The sequence below is a fragment of the Dermacentor andersoni genome, chromosome 7 (assembly GCF_023375885.2).
Source record: "Dermacentor andersoni chromosome 7, qqDerAnde1_hic_scaffold, whole genome shotgun sequence".
NCBI classification, from domain to species: domain Eukaryota; kingdom Metazoa; phylum Arthropoda; class Arachnida; order Ixodida; family Ixodidae; genus Dermacentor; species Dermacentor andersoni.
The window spans coordinates 51013251-51030241 of NC_092820.1; the positions used below are offsets into that span (position 1 = coordinate 51013251).

The 16991-nt window shown below is 44.2% G+C and overlaps 1 protein-coding gene across 3 annotated transcripts in view; it reads right to left on the bottom strand.

The window, feature by feature from the left end:
* Positions 1 to 8415: 8415 nt before the first annotated feature.
* Positions 8416 to 16991, bottom strand: part of LOC129385789 (uncharacterized) — a 202226-nt gene continuing 193650 nt past the window's right edge. For all 3 annotated transcript variants that reach the window (XM_072289195.1, XM_072289193.1, XM_072289194.1), the window contains one exon: positions 8416 to 8598. In XM_072289195.1, coding sequence (XP_072145296.1) covers positions 8575 to 8598 — 24 coding nt within the window. In that variant the 3' untranslated portion in view covers positions 8416 to 8574. The remainder of the gene's footprint in view (positions 8599 to 16991) is intronic.

The window sequence follows — 16991 nt, forward strand, 5'->3', positions numbered from 1 at the left end:
GCCGGTGAAGATGGAATAACAGTTCATTTCATCAAAGAAGAAGGAAATATCACGCTTGAAAACCTTGCATATTAATATTCGACCCCACACTGACACTTTCTCTGTTAAGGTCCTCAATCGTTTCTTGTAATTCATCCCCAGTGTTGCTGAACCGGACAATGTCGTCTGCAACCCGAATGTTACTGAGATATTCGCCGTTGATCCTCCCTCCTAAGCCATCCTAGTTTAGTAGCTTGAATACCTCTCCAAGCATTCAGTGAATAGCATTGAAGTCGTGGGCGATGCCTCGCGACTTCAAGTGCACTAAAGAACTGGTAGAATGCCAACATTATACTATCCACAAGAAAGGAAGGTTAAAGAACGGAAAAATATGGCTACGTTAGCTTTCTTTTGATATTGTTTAGAATATTCACCAAGATAATTTGCAATAAAATGAGGACAGAACTTGCCTTCAACAAACCAAGAGAATATGGTGGCTTCAGAAAGGAATATCGTTCAATGGATCACGTGCATGTCATCAATAAGGTAATCGAGAAATCTGAAGAGCACACTGAAGCCCTCTTAATGGCTTTCTTAAATTTTGAGAAGGCATTTGATTCCGCAGAGACACTAGCAGTCATACAACCATTACACAATGAAGGGCTGCAGGAAGCGTACGTGAATATATTGGGAAATATCTACAAAGTTCCCACAGTTAACTTCGTTCTCCGCAAGCAAAGTAAAAAGGTACCTGTCAAGCAAGGAGTCAGGCAAGGACACACAATCTCTTCAATGTTATTGGAAGAAGTGTTCAAGCTATTAAACTAGGATGGCTTAGGAATGAGAATCAACGGCGAATGTATCAGTAACATTCGGTTCGCAGACGACAATCCGTTTTTCAGCAACACTGGAGACGAATTACAACAAACGATTGAGGACCTTAACATAGAAAGTGTCAGAGTGGGGTTTAATATTGTTATGCAGAAGAAAAAGACAATATTGAATAGCCTCGCATGAGAACAGGAGTTGAGGATCGCAAAACCAGCCTGAACTGTCGGTGTAGAGTAGGTTTATATAGGTCAATTACTTGCAGCAGACCCTGATTACCAGACGGAAATTTACAGAAAAATAAAAACGGGCTGGAGTGCAAACTGCAGACATTGCCAGATTCTGAGTGGGAGCTTTAGCACTATTACGGAAACGGAAGGTGTACAATCATGGCATTCTACCAGTGCTAACACATGGGGCAGAAACTTCGATGCTGGCTAAGAAATTTGAGAACAAATTAAGGACCGCGCGATGGAACGAAAACTGTTAGGCGTAACGTTAAAGGACAGGAAGAGACCGGTAGTGTATCAGTGAGCAAATGGGGATAGCGGATATTCTAATTGACATTAACAGAAAAAGGTGGAGCTGCCTAGCCCATGTAATGCGTAGGTTAGATAACTGGTAGGCCATTAGAGTGACAGAATGGCTGCCAAGAGAAGGGAAGCGCAGTCGGGGGTGGCAGAAAACCAGATGGGGTGATGAAATTAGGAAATTCCCAGGCGCAAGCTGGAATCTCTTGGCGCAGGACAGAGGTAGTTCGAGATGGCAGCGCGAGGCCTTTGTTCTGCACCAGACATAACTATTCTGATGATGATGTTGAAGAACATGTGTTTTGAATTCTCCTTGGCAACCTTTCCTTCTACGGACCGAAATGCGCCTTGCACTGTTTCTACAAAATGTCAGCAGTTGTAATTGTGGTCCTTAAGTTACAAAGAAACAGGTTCCGCCTCTGTTACTTACCTTACACAGGCCAACTTACAGATTATAGTGAACAAGTCGTTACCATCAGACAATTGCCAAGCATTGCTCCATGTTCTCGCCAAGCACGCACCATTATTCGGTTTAGGTAAGAGCTTCGAACAGGCTCGCGTACCAGCGTCCCAGACTCGTAACGTGGTTGACACCGTATCTGCTCATCCTATCGGCAAGAAACCATACCGCGTCTCAACAGCAGAGCGCAAAATGATTGCTCAACAGGCAGAAGACCTGTCAGGAAGAGTAGTATTTAGGTGCCATGTAGTCTTTGCGCTGCACCTGTTATCATTGCAAGGCAAGGCAAGGCAAGGCTCCTCCAGGTTTTGTGTAGACTGCCAACGTCACAACTCAAGAAAGAGTGCCTCCACGCGTCGATGACGTCATTAACTGCTTCCATTGAGCTTCGTATTTCTATGTGAACCTAAGGCCTGGCTTTTGGCATTTTGTTATGCATTAAGAATATAGCGAGAAAAGGGCCTGTGCAACATCACACTGTCTCTTTGAATATAATCTGATGCTGTTTTGTCCTTGTAAAGCCCCTAGAATGTTTCAGCGGCACGCGCGCAGCTTTCTTCACGGACTACAGTTAGAAATTTGTCGTTGTTATCTGTACGATATTCTGATATCTGACGGTTTATTTAACGAGTACAGCCATCGTGTTGACCATCTCCTCACGTGACTTGAGAAAGTTACGCTCAATGTTTTCCCAAGAAATGCCACTTGGGACACAGAACTCCGGAAATTTTCAAGCATGTGCTCACCTCCGCCGTTACGTGTCCAAATTTTCCAACCTGGAATACCGTATAATTTCCCTACTGAACAAGGATGTACCTTTTTAATCACATAAAAGTGCGATTCGTCAGTGTCACAACTCAAGGTCGTGCTTAATATGGGGCCCATATTTTGCCACTTTAAGCAGTCTCCTGCCGCTTAAGTACATACCGACGTCAGTGCAATTGGACTAGGTGCGGTGCCAGCCCAAGTTTATGACAGTGTAGAACACGTGGCTGCCTATGCCACCGCTTTTTAAGTAAACCAGAGCGCAAACACGCTGTAACGGAGCAAGAGTGTCTTGCAAGAGTGTCGATGATGATGATTACATCATCATCATCATCATCATCATCAGACTGGTTACGCCTACTGCAGGGCAAAGGCCTCTTCCAGACTTCTCCAACTACCTCGGTCATGTACTAATTGTGGCCATGTTGTCCCTGCAAACTTCTTAATCTTATCCGCCCACCTAACTTTCGGCCGTCCCCTGCGACGCTTCCCTTCCATTGGAATACAGTCGGTAACCCTTAATGACTATTGGTTATCTTCCCTCCTCATTACATGTCCGGCCCATGCCCATTTATTTTTCTTGATTTCAACTAAGATGTAATTACCTCGCGTTTCTTCCCTCACCCAATCTGCTCTTTTCTTATCCCTTAACGTTACACCTATCCACCCCATAGTAGCCATCCCATAGCAACCGTTCCATAGCACCTTCACCGTTTAGGAGCGTTGGTGCCTATGCTCGGCCTTTTTTCTCGATCTAACAAAGACAACGGATAGATTTCTGCGTCGACCCCTTGACACCCTATGCTAAAATATCGATACCTGCTGCAAAGGCCGCTGAAATTTCGCATTTTTTGCTGCCGTACAGCAATTTATGCTTTGGATCGCTTCGCGTGATTATCAGTTATTGTTGTCAGCATTGCCAATGTCTTACAGTAGGTTCTCCACCTTTCTTTGTTTCAGATTTGGCATGCCACTCCATACCACCCGCCTACTAAAGGGTTAACCTAACAGACTAACAGGATACTCATCGATATGCTTTCATCATGATCATTATGATCATCAGCCTGACTACGCCCACTGCAGGGCAAAGACCTCTCCCATATTTCTCCAACTACCCCGTTGATGTGCTAATTATGGCCATGTTGTCCCTGCAACCTGCTTTATCTCATGTACCCATCTAGCTTTCTGCCTCCCCCTGCTACGCTTCCCTTCTCTTGCAATCGCATCCGTAACCCTTAATGAACATCAGCTATCTTCCCTGCTCATGACATGTTCTGCCCATTTATTTTACTTGATCTCAACTAAATCTCACTAACTCGCGTTTGCTCCATCACCCAACCTGCTCTCTTCTTATCCTCCACCCTCAGCGTTAAACCCATCATTCTTCTTTCCATACCTCGTTGCGTCGTCCTCAGCTTAAGTAAAGTTACTTGTGGAATGCCAAATTTCTCTAGAATATTCCCTCTTCCATTATCGTCGTGGGTGCCAGTGGTACTGTATAAATCTTTACAGAACTCCTCAGCCACTCCAACTATCTTATCCATATTAGTAATGATATGGCCGGCTTTGTCTCTTAACGCATACAGCTGATTCTTGTCTATTCCTAATCTCGTCTTCACTGCTTTTAGGCTTCCTCCATTCATGAGAGCAAGCTCAATTCTATCCATATTATACTTCCTTATGCCCGCTATCTTACGCTTATTGATTAACATGGAAAGTTCTGCCAGTACGTTTAGTTCTACATGAAGGGTTAGAGGCTTTCATAAATTGGCGTTTCTTAATCAGATCTTTTGTCTCCTGCGATAGCTTACCGGTATACTGTCTAACGAGGTTACCACAGACTTCTATAGCACACACCTTAATGATGCCCATAACATTGTCGTTCATTGCTTCAACACTAAGGTCCTCTTTCTGAGTTAATCCGGAATTCCTCTATTTTCCCTCCTACCGCCAACTCATTGATCCATTTCTCATGTAGCAGTTTCTTCCGTTCCCTCCTCAAGTCTAGGCTAATTCGAGATCTTACCATCCTATGGTCACTGCAGCGCACCTTGCCGAGCCCGTCCGCATTTTGTATGATGCCAGGTTTAGCGCAGAGTATGAGCTTTATTTCATGTCTAGTCTCGTCATTCAGGCTTGTCCACGCCCACTTTCAGTTATCCCGCTTGCGGAAGAAGGTATTCATTATCCCCAGATTATTCCGTTCTGTCAACTGTACTAATAGCGCCCCCTGCTATTCCTAGAGCCTATGCCATATTCCCCCACTGACTTGTCTCCAGCCTGCTTCTTGCCTACCTTGGCATTGAAGTCGTCCATCAGTATAGAGTATTTTGTTTTGACTTTGCCCATCGTCTATTCCACGTCTTCATAGATGCTTTCGGCTTGCTGGTCACCATGACTGGATGTAGGAGCGTAGACCTCTACGACCTTCAATTTCTACCAATTATTAAGTTTCAAAGCAAGACCTGCCACCCTCTCGGTAATACTATGGAATTCCTGTATGTTACAAGCTATATCCTTATTAATCAGGAATCCGACTCCTAGTTCTCACCTCTCCGCTAAGCACGGGTAGCACAGGACGTGCCCGCTTTTTAGCACTGTATATGCTTCTTTTGGCCTCCTAACTTCACTGAGCCCTATTATATCTCACTTACTGTCCTCTAATTTCTCCAGTAGCGCTGCTAGACTCGCCGCACTAGATAACGTTTTGGCGTTAAACGTTGCGATGCTCAGATTCCGATGGTGGCCTGTCGGGAGCCAGGGATTCTTAGCACCCTCTGCTGCGTCACAGGTCTGACCACCACCGTGGCCAGTTGCTTCGCAGCTGCTGGGGACTGAGGGCCGGGGGTTTGATTGTTGTATTCATATAGGATGTTGTGGCCAATCCTGCTCTGATGAGGGAGCGCGTTACCGGTTCTCGTCACCGGGATCGGACCGCACTCCAGGCATGTTTAGGCAATTTTATCAACACGCGGATTTTTTTTTTATATCCGGTGCAAAATTCCGCGGCACCGGGACGTGAACCACGGCCCTTTTGCCCGCGAGGCGGATGTTCTACCTCTACGCCACCGCTGGAACCTATGCTTTTAAAATATGCTTTCAATGTTATGTCAATTCTAAACGCAAAAAAAGGAGACATTATCTTGCCTTTCATGCCTTTTGCCTAAATGGAGAAAAATATATGACCAACGGATACAGCTTATTTTATCTTTTCTACCTCCGCCAAACCTGCAGCGCTCTCGATTCTTTCATTTCCTGAACACGATGCTTCTGTTACTTCTGCTGGGCATAAGAGGCCCATCGTATCACCCTTATCCGTACTTTGTCTTATATGACGATTTGAAAACTTCTTATGACGAAGGTTACCAGCATGTTTACTATGACAAATGTGATGACGTGACTGTGGACACCACATCGCAAGCGCTAAATTTTCCAAAAGTTTCTCGCCCGCTTCAGAGGCTATTTCGTCGTTCTGGCACGTCTCAGTAATGTCACGTTCATGATAGGTCGCCTTATGTGATTGGCCGCTGCTCTAGCTGGTCCGACATCGTTCATGTCGCACGTTTTAAACGTTTTCACCACCGAAACTTCGACTGACTCGCCCCATGGGCACTGACTGCAACTGGATAAATGATACGCTGCCGTGGATGATTCGTGAAAGACGGAAATGAAATAAGCCTGAACGGTCACCTGCTCGACAACTAGGCCTTCCGCGATTACCATTCACCCTCATCCATTCATAAATGCTTCTCACTCAAACAGCATCGCCATAACAATATCTTAGATATAAACAATAAATAAAATGGGATCTGGGAAAATACCTTGTGGTGCACCTCAGGTGAAAGGTAATAACGACATGCTATATAACGTTAATATATTGACTATGACATGTACTTCGATGTCCTTAGCACACGCACAATACTTCACGAACTATTTGCGGGCTCTTTCTCTACGTATTAATACGTTTGCATTCTTAGGGTACTTCAGTCACGGACTTTTAGGGGTTACCTATCTATCTAGACAAGCTTATCTCGAACCGTTCTCCCGCCAACCTGGTTCACAGTGTAGTCCATGATCGAATGGTAAGACCAAGAGGCTGCTGTGCGGAAGGAGCAGTATTCAAAGCCTACCTATGGACTAACTTGAGTCACTGAGTATGTTAGAATGTGCGACACTTACAGTGTGCCATCCTTGAGTATGTTACAATGTGTCGTCTTTAGCAGAAAATCTTAGACGCCGACTTGGAGCACTGGTTATGTGGTCTGTGCCGCGGTTCAATGAACCTCTTTAATAAGCCACTTTAATTTAGTTGCCACCTGGGGCAACTCTACAATGACAAAAAAACACCGCCTATGAACTCCGTATAGATGGTAAACCAGCAAAGCTGAAATGCGCGGCCCCGGTGTTTCTGTTCAAGTCGACGTTGTCACTGCTCTGCCTGGCGGGCCGGAACCGTCGGATCCTCGGCCCGACATCGCCGCTGGCGATCTTGCGCGGTCGCGGCGTCGGCGGCCTAACGTTGCTGCTTTAGCTCCACTGATTCTCAGACCGCCTGCAGGACTTTAGCACAACGGAGGGTGACACCCTACACACACCACACCCTTACATGATTACACCCCACAGCGGACACGCCTCTCTCCATGGTATTGAACGCGCTAATGCGGTAGCCCGAGAGCTCCAATTGGGGAGAAAAAAGTTAAGAGCCACAGACACAAACAGTATTTAATGCCTGATATTGTAAATGCATTTTCCAAGGTTTGACGGGTACGTGGCTTTAACACACAAATATATATACATAGTTTAGAAGGGTGCAGCACACTTTCCAAAAAGGCATGCTTACTCGGGAAGTAAACATGGTATTTCGTAAGTGCGGCACATTTGCTAAATAAATTATGTGCATGTTTGACACCTACAGAACATTATACTATATATATATATATGTATATCCATATATATATATATGTGTATATGTATAGTATAATGTGCATTTTGAACCTACAGAACGTTATACTATATATATATATACTTATATATATATATATATATATATATATATATATATATATATATATATATATATATATATATATATATATATATATATATATATATATATATATATAGCTGAATGGCATAAAAGTATTTCTGAGTTGGCAGAAACACGTACCAGCAACATTTTACCAGGTCAACGTAGCCTAAATAATACTTCGCCTTCATTCATAGCCGTCTTAATTATTGTATCTCTTTATGGGCGAACACGTCCCCAGCGCACTGCAATGCGTACCAAGCCAAGCTATTAAAACGCTAACATTCTAATGTTTCACATCTAACCCAAAGCTTCGTGATACTCTCCATGTATAAATTCGCCGAGTTTGATATCACCATTATCTTCTTCAAGTCTATAAATCAGTTCACTGAACCAGATTTGCGTCTAATAGGAATCTTTCGTAGTCTTTTATACACTCCAACTACGTAAGGCGTTCTGCTTATTTTGCTGCGTTATCATTGTGGAATCGCCTCACATCACACATTAAACATTCTCCCCATTCCTAACGTTCGAAAAAGAATGGCTCCCATTTCCGAACAATACCTTTGACTTTGAGTTTTTATCATGAATTTGTGGCTTTCCATTCTAAAGCTGGATGATTTAACAGTCATTGCGTTTTTCTTCCAATACTTTTACTAGCTGTATTTTCTGAAGTATTCTGGCGGTACTCCATGTTTTTTGCTTATATACCTTCCTGAGAGGAGGTCACCATGCAGCCTTGTGTTCTGCAACCTCGTTGTGTAAATGTATTGATGTATTTTTTTGATATTCGTGATATAAAATGATTGCTTAAAAGTACGAATATATGAATTTTTCCTCCCGCAGTGTGGAAAGGGCTATCAAGTGACGTTTTATTTGTAATCAGGCGATGAAACTGGAACAACATCCGTTTAAGCAGCTGTTTAGGAACAGTGCAGTCGATGAGATAGACGCACCGCCGGAGCCACGTCAGAGCGGGTACTTCGCTACCATGTATAGCCCATAGTTTCCTGAAATAAGAGAAAAAAAGACTATTCAAGCTTACAGAGAAAAAAAAACCTTATCAAACATGCTATATTTTACACATTGCTCCCACAAAGCCCGTCGACTTTGCTTTGAAAGCGCACATCTATTTCTGCACTAAACAATCGTTATCATCATCATCATCACCATCATCATCATCATCAGCCTGGTTACACCCACTGCAGGGCAGAGGCCTCTCCCATACTTCTCCAACTACCCCGGTCATATACTAATTGTGGCCCTGTCGTCCCAGCAAACTTCTTATTCTCATCCGCCCACCCAACTTTCTGCCGCCCCCTGCTACGCTTCCCTTCGCTTGGAATCCAGTCCGTAACCCTTAATGACCACCGGTTACCTTCCCTCCTCATTACATGTCCTGCCCATGCCCATTTGTTTTTCTTGATTTCAACTAAGATGTCATTACCTCGCGTTTGTTCCCTCACCCAATCTGCTCTTTTCTTAACCATTAACGTTACACCCATCATTCTTCTTTCCATAGCTCGTTGCGTCGTCCTCAATTTAAGTAGAACCCTTTTCGTAAGCCTCCAGGTTTCTGCCCCGTACGTGAGTACTGGTAGGACACAGCTGTTATACACTTTTCTCTTGAGGGATAATGGCAACGTGCTTTTCATGATCTGAGAAAGCCTGCCAAACGCACCCCAGCCCATTCTTATTCTTCTGGTTATTTCAGTCTCATGAGTGGTCACTACCTGCCATAAGTAGATGTATTCCCTTACCACTTCCAGTGCCTCGCTACCTATAGTAAACGGCTGTTCTCTACCGAGACTGTTAAAGATTACTTTAGTCTCCTGCAGAATAATTTTTAGATCCCACCCTTTTTTTGGCCTCTCCAGAGCAGTGAGCATGCATCGCAATTGGTCCCCTGAGTTACTAAACAAGGCAATATCATCAGCGAATCTCAAGTGACAAATGTATTCTCCATTAAATCTTATCCCCAATTCCTCCCAATCCAGGTCTCTGAATACCTCCTGTAAACACGCTGTGAATAGCATTGGAGGGATCGTATCTCCCTCCCTTACTCCTTTGTTTATTGCGATTTTGTAGCTTTCTTTATGGAGGACTACGGTGGCTGTAGAGCCGCTATAGATATCTTTCAGTATTTTTACATACGGCTCGTCTACACCCTGATTCCGTAATGCCTCCATGACTGCTGATGTTTCGACGGAATCAAACGCTTTCTCGCAATCAATGAGAGCTATATATAACGGTTGCTTATATTGCGCACATTTCTCTATCACCTGATTGATAGTGTGAATATAGTCTATTGTTGAGTAGCCTTTACGGCATCCTGCCTGGGCCTCTGGTTGACAGAAGTCTAAGGTGTTCGAGGTTCTATTTGCGATTACCTCAGGAAATACTTTGTAGGCAAGGGAAAGTAAGCTGATCGGTCAATAATTTTTCAAGTCATTGGCGTCCCCTGTGTTATGGATTAGGATTATGTTAGCGTTCTCCAAGAATCCAATATGCTCGAGGTCATGAGGCATTGCGTATACAGGGTGGCCAGTTTTTCTAGAACAGTCTGCCCATCATCAACAAATCTGCTGTTACCTGAACCTCCCCAGCTGCCTTCCCCCTTTGCATAGCTCCCAAAGCTTTCTTTACTTCTTCCGGAGGTACCTGTGGGATTTCGAATTCCTCTAGATTATTCTCTCTTCCATTATCGTCGTGGGTGCCACTGGTACTGTATAGATCTCTATAGAACTTCTCAGCCACTTGAACTATCTCATCCATATTAGTAATGATTTTGCCGGCTTTGTCTCTTAATGCATACATCTGATTCTTGCCAATTCCAAGTTTCTTCTTCACTATTTTTAGGCTTCCTCCGTTCCTGAGAGCATGTTCAATTCTATCGATATTATACTTCCTTATGACACCTGTCTTGCGCTTGTTGATTAACTTCGAAAGTTCTGCCAGTTCTTTTCTAGTTGTAGGGTTAGAAGCTTTCATACATTGGCGTTTCTTGATGAGATCTTTTGTCTCCTGCGATATATTACTGGTATCCTGTCTAACGGAGTTACCACCGACCTCTATTGCACACTCCTTACTGATGCCCGTAATATTGTCGTTCATTCTTTCAACGCTAAAGTACTCTTCCTGAGTTAAAGCCGAATACCTGTTCTGTAGCTTTATCCGGAGTTCCTGTATTTTCCCTCTTGCCGCTAACTCATTAATCGGTTTCTTATGTACCAGTTCTTCCGTTATCTCCTCATGTCTAGGCTAATTCAAGTTCTTACCATCCTATGGTCACTGCAGCACACCTTCCCGAGCACGTCCACAACTTTTATGGTGCCAGGGTTAGCGCTAAGTATAAGGTCTCTTTCATTTCTTGTCTCGCCATCGGGCTCCTCCACGTCCACTTTCGGCTATCTCGCTTGCGGAAGAAGGTATTCATTATCCGCATATTATTCTGTTCTGCAAAGTCTACTAATAAGTCTCCCCTGCTATTCCTAGTGCCTATGCCATATTCCCCCACTGACTTGTCTCCAGCCTGCTTCTTGCCTACCTTGGCATTGAAGTCGCCCATCAGTATAGTGTATTTTGTTTCGACTTTACCCATCGTCGATTCGACGTCTTCATAGAGGTTTTCAACTTCCTGGTCATTATGACTGGATGTAGGGGCGTAGACCTATAGGACCTTTAATTTGTACCTCTTATTAAGATTTACAACAAGACCTGCCACCCTCTCGTTAATGCCATGTTACCAGCTATATTCTTATTGATCAGGAATCCGACTCCTAGTTCTCGTCTCTCCGCTAAGCCCCGGTAGCACAGGACGTGCCCGCTTTTTGCACTGTATATGCTTCATTTGGCGTCCCAACTTCACTGATCCCTATTATATCCCATTTGCTGCCCTCTAATTCCTCCAATAGTACTGCTAGACTCGCCTCACTAGATAACGTTCTAGCGTTAAACGTTGCCAGGTTCAGATTTCAACGGCGGCCTGTCCGGATCCAGGGATTCTTAGCACCCTCTACTGCGTCACAGGTCTTACCGCCGCCGTGGTGAGTTGCTTCACAGCTGCTGGGGACTGAGGGCCGGGGTTTGATTGTTCTATTCATATATAGTAAACTCTCAATCGTACGAACGTCGGTTTATCGAACATTTCAGAATAACGAAATTTTTAAAAATCCTCGGCAGTTTTCTCGTAGATTCTATGCAAAACCGTTTCACTTAAACGAATTTCAGAACAGGAAATATTTCAGTTTATTGAACTCGCTCAGAGGACCAAGAATTTTTTTTTATGATCAGAACTGATGCCCGCCCTCAGCAAACCGCCGCTCCAGCGCCAATGTAACGTCGCTGGCGCTGCAGCGTCCCTGGGGCTGAGCGGCGGCGCGGAAAACGAACGGTAACGAGGTATGGCCTCCGCGATCGCCCGCACAAAACAAGCAAGCATGTAATCTCGGAGGCCATGAATAAAGTAACATCGCTGGCGCTTACAATGCCGTGAGAGCTAAGCGGCGATCTGTCGCACCACAAACCACGCGGTATGCGTTTTTATCCGACCGGCTAGTCGTGGTATGGTCGTCATCTCTTTCGAAGAAGTGATGAAGAGGCAACTCCCGAGCCAGTTTCAAGCCCTATAACTCTAGCTGAGGTTGTAGGGTACATTGGAAAATTGAGACACACTGTCTCAACAGCAAGCTGTGCATGAAGAAATGTACAAAAACATTGACTCTTTGGACAGTTTTGTTACTTCCTGTGCTTTAAAAGTACAAGTGCAGAAGAAGATTACCGATTTTTTTTTTCTATGTGAGAAAGGCAGCATTATAACTGTGACGAACCTTGTACTTGTTTATATGTACACATTCCATTTCACGCATTTCTAACACTATGGATAAAATGTCTTTTGATCCATCAATTGCACTTCAAACTTTTGACTTTGTATGCCATGTCTTATGTTGGTCTAGTGAATATTCAGTTTAATGAACTTTCAGTTAAGTGAACTATTTCCTTCGATCCCTTGAGGTTTACTCAAGTGAGAGTTCACTGTAGGAGGCTGTGGCCAAGTACTGCACCAGGGTGGCCAGCCCTGCTCTGGTGGGGGAGTGCGTTACCGCTTCTGGTCACCGGGATCAGGCCGCACTCCAGGCCTCTTTATGCAATTTTATCAACACGCGGATTATTTTTTTAAATCGGGGTGGGAAATTGCGCGGCACCGGGATTCAAACCACAGACTTCTTGCACGTGAGGCGGATGCTCTACCTCTACGCCACCGCTGCACCAAAGAATAGACTTAGGCAATGTCCCTGTAGCTGATCAACAAAAACCACAGCGATTCGCCTGGAAAGATGTATCGGAATGTGTTCTGGTGATTCACATGTGCTTGGCTCCGGCGATGAATTGATATGGCAGTTAAAACGGCCCAATGAGTCGTGATAAAGTGAAACTTCACATAGAAGTTCAACGCAATGCACCCTCGGAAAGCGTCGTCGCCTGACGTGCTTCGTTGCCCAGTTAATAATTTTCAGCAGTCGCTGCAGAGTGCACTTAAGCGCGTTCCTTGCTGCGCGTATAAAATAATAAAAGCAGTCGTAATTTCGCACGAAAGGCGAAACATTGATTGCAATAGCAAAATTGTGGACATCTGTAGTAAGTGACACTAGTAGATTTATCGGCCATACGAACTTGTAAATAATCGTACACTAAATTAACAAACATTGTGCTACTCGCTCACAAGTAAACATGAACACTTTTCACTCGATGACCGCAGAAGCTAGCTATAGAAACCATCGACGATTACGGCATTGCCTAATGCGAAATTTGAGCGTAGCTGTATGCGAGTTTTTATTTCGAGGGTCAATATTTTGTATGATGATTACACAGGTACTCGTTTATATTATCAAGAGAACGCTGTGAGTAGCGTAGCTGGCACGGAACATCTGTCTTGTACAGCATACTGCAAACGGAGTTAAGTTTGGCGCGACTGCCTCGCTAATTGGGAGACCGCGAAAGGCGGCGCCTGGCTGACGCGTAGACGCGATGCACAGCAGCCGCTGCACACAGACTTCCGCTCATGCAGAGCTTTGTTTCCATACAGACGACGCTCGCTGCCCTGGCACCATGCCGTAACCATAATCTCCGCACAGCCCGTCTTGCGCGGCGCTACACTGTTCACGCTTTCGTTCTACCAAAGACGAGAGCGGTCCTTCGTCGCGGGGAAATCGTGGCGTTAGTGTCGGCGGCGACAACACCCAAGCGAGCATCACATCGAACCTTAAGGTTCTTTCACATGGAGCGATTGGGCCCTAAAAAAATCGTCCTGCGGCGCACGTTCCAAAGCGATTTTCGCTGACAGCTTTCACATGCGTTTGCGGCAGCGAGATTTCCGTCCCAGCGAACAGCCAGGTTTCCCCCTGCTCACGAAGTATGCATGCCTGCATCGTTAAATACAATCAACATGGAAAATAGTCAAATATTCGAATTTTCCTATTATTATTTAATAATTGAATGAGTACACCATTTTTCAACATTTAACTACGTTGAGTTTTTACGACAGCTTTCAGATGCGGTCAGTCAGACGCTGCATTACACCGAAAGTATAAGCGTGAGGCTTGTACGGCGTCGGTGGGCTGGTTCTGTTCAGCGTACTCTAGTTTCGTGGTTACTATGGAATCCACGTTTTTTCCTGGAGGAGTATTTGCTTTTGCAGAAGAACAAGATACTATTGCGCGTGCATGTATAAGCAGCTGGCACAATTTATAGCGATGAAGACGTTGACGACGGTGGCAATCAAGTGTTTGCGTGTCGTATGTTGAGGTTGTTGTTGTTGTTTTCCTATGTGGCCGTGACACATACCCACAGTGGGGGATCGGCCAAGAATCGGGCGGTTTAATTAGGTGCCTAAAAATAATAATGATAACAAGGGAGTTAACAATTTGGGCGTGTGAGCTTAAAAGTAAACGTTTTGTGTCTGGAGAAAAAAAAATAGATAATCAGATGAAAACCGGGTATAAGAAAATAATAATAATAATAACAATAATAATTAATAATAGATAAGAAATAAAAGAAAGCTATGGTAGGGAGGGAGAACGATCAATCTAACATGGAAAACGATTGGTTTCAATTAGGTGATTTTGGATCGCCAAGGAAGCATTTCTGTGGCTGAACCCAACAATGGAGGCTCCAAAAGATAGGATCACAGGCACTGATAAAGTTAGACCAATAGAGCGAAGCGGCATTTCGAGCAGTCGTTTTCTTATAATAGAAAAACGTCTGCAAGACAACAAGAAATGGTCGATTGTCTCTGCTTCGCCACAGAATGAGCATAATGGTGAGGGGACCAGACCAGACCTGTGGAGGTAGAAGTTCAATGCAGGTATACGGCAGCGCAGCTTCGTGATGGACACTTCAATTTGCCGTGTTCGGCAAAAATCTCTGTTCCAAGGGTGCAGGAGATGTCCGCAATCCTCAGAGTTAGTAATTGCGGAGCCTGATACGGACTGTATAATGATACTCCTGCGAAATCTAGCTGCAGTAACATAAGGAGTCAAAGGGCAGCAAGGAAGAATCGGGCCACTTATCGATGCCTTGGCTAGAGAGTCTGCAATTTCATTAATGATTAGTCCTTTATGGCCAGGCACCCAAATCAAACGCACGCTTCTCAAGTAACCAGGTACCAATGATTGAAATGTCCTCATCACGCGAGAATCACTAGAAGCAGTAAGGGATGAGCACAATGATAAAGAATCAGTGACTATCACGGCTGACGTAATTGATGGTCCTAATTTGCGTAATGCCAGCACCACGGCCATGAATTCAGCTAAAAAAATCGGTATGAAATGTGGCAGCCGACGAGAAAATGTCCAATCGAGAATCGGGGAAAATATTCCTACACCTAACTTTTCTTCACATTGTGAAGCATCTGTAGCAATGACAACGTTTGGTTGAAGGTATTTCAGGTGATATTGTAATATACCGTCGAGAATACGGTGTGGAAGTAATTTTGCATTATTAGGAAAGATGTCATCAAATTGAATATCCGTGGCAACAGCTCTGTCGGTAATAGGAAGTACATCGCATATGCGCACGCCCAAAGAGTCAAGTAATTGTTGCACGAATATAATTTGCGGTTTATGCAGTCGCGGCCACATGACACCAAAAAACAACGCAGGTTGTGAAATAAAGATTATTTGGGGATGACGCAGTGGTGATTCGTAAATCCTTAAGAACGTCTGCACCGTCAAAAGCCGGAACCTGCACGAAAGTGGCGGAACACGGGATTCTAGATAAAGAATAGAATTTGCAACAAATTTAGGAAGACCTAAACACAGACGTAATGCCCCTCTTCCTAAGAGGATTAGAGGACGGGACATGTAGGCTGGAGCTCCACAGAAGAGCACGCAACCAAATTCTAATACAGGGCGAACGTACATAAGATATATCATTAGGAGTGTATCTCTTCTCAATCCTATTCGACGACTGCTCAGCCTACGCAATATGCCAATTGCACGGGTACCTTTCCCAGTCAACAGATCTATGTGTGAGCGCCAGTTGAGAGAGGCGTTATAAATAATTCCGAGGTATTTAACAGATTCCACCTGTGGTATGTCTTGAAGGTGGTAAGACAATGAAATGTGCACTATGTCACGTATCGGAAAAACGAGAACAGCACATTTGCTGGCATTGATTGAGAAGTGACTAGCATCTAACCACCTCTCCAGATCATAAAGGTAAGTTTCCAGTCGTTGGCATAGCGTGTGGATGTCGTTTGCAGATGCAAAAAACGCAATGTCGTCTGCACAAACATAAGTAGTTATTTCTTGATGACAAGGTAGTGTGCTCATGAGAATATTAAAAAGTACCGGGGAAAGCACTGAGCCCTGCGGTACGCCTCTCGTTTGTTTGTGTTTAGAAGAAGAAACGCCGCTTTCGTAGCAATAGAATTCTCTTTCACCTAAGAATGACTGAATCCACGCTACTATATACCCAGGAACACCACAGGAAGTTAACCGATTGATCAATATAGTGTGCTCCACAGTGTCGTATGCTTTAGCGATATCGAGCGTCACTAAGGCAGCGTATTGCTTATGACATCGAGCGAGTTGTATTCGGCTTTCTAAGTCGACGTGGGTATGCCAGATGGAGCAGCCGGCCCTGAAACCAATCTGACAGGGACTAAGAATGCAATTATCATTAATAAATTTCATGATGCGACGGTGAAGAAGCCTCTCAATAAATTTTACTACGTTTGATGTAAGCGCAATGGGCCTAATGTTCTCCAATACATACCTTCCTTCTTGTTTCTTAAGCATCAATATTACCTTGGCAAGCTTCCAGTGCAACGGAATCCAAGCATATTTAGTTGAATAATTCACCAGGTCTAAAAGAACGTTAGGTTATTCCTGTAACAATATTT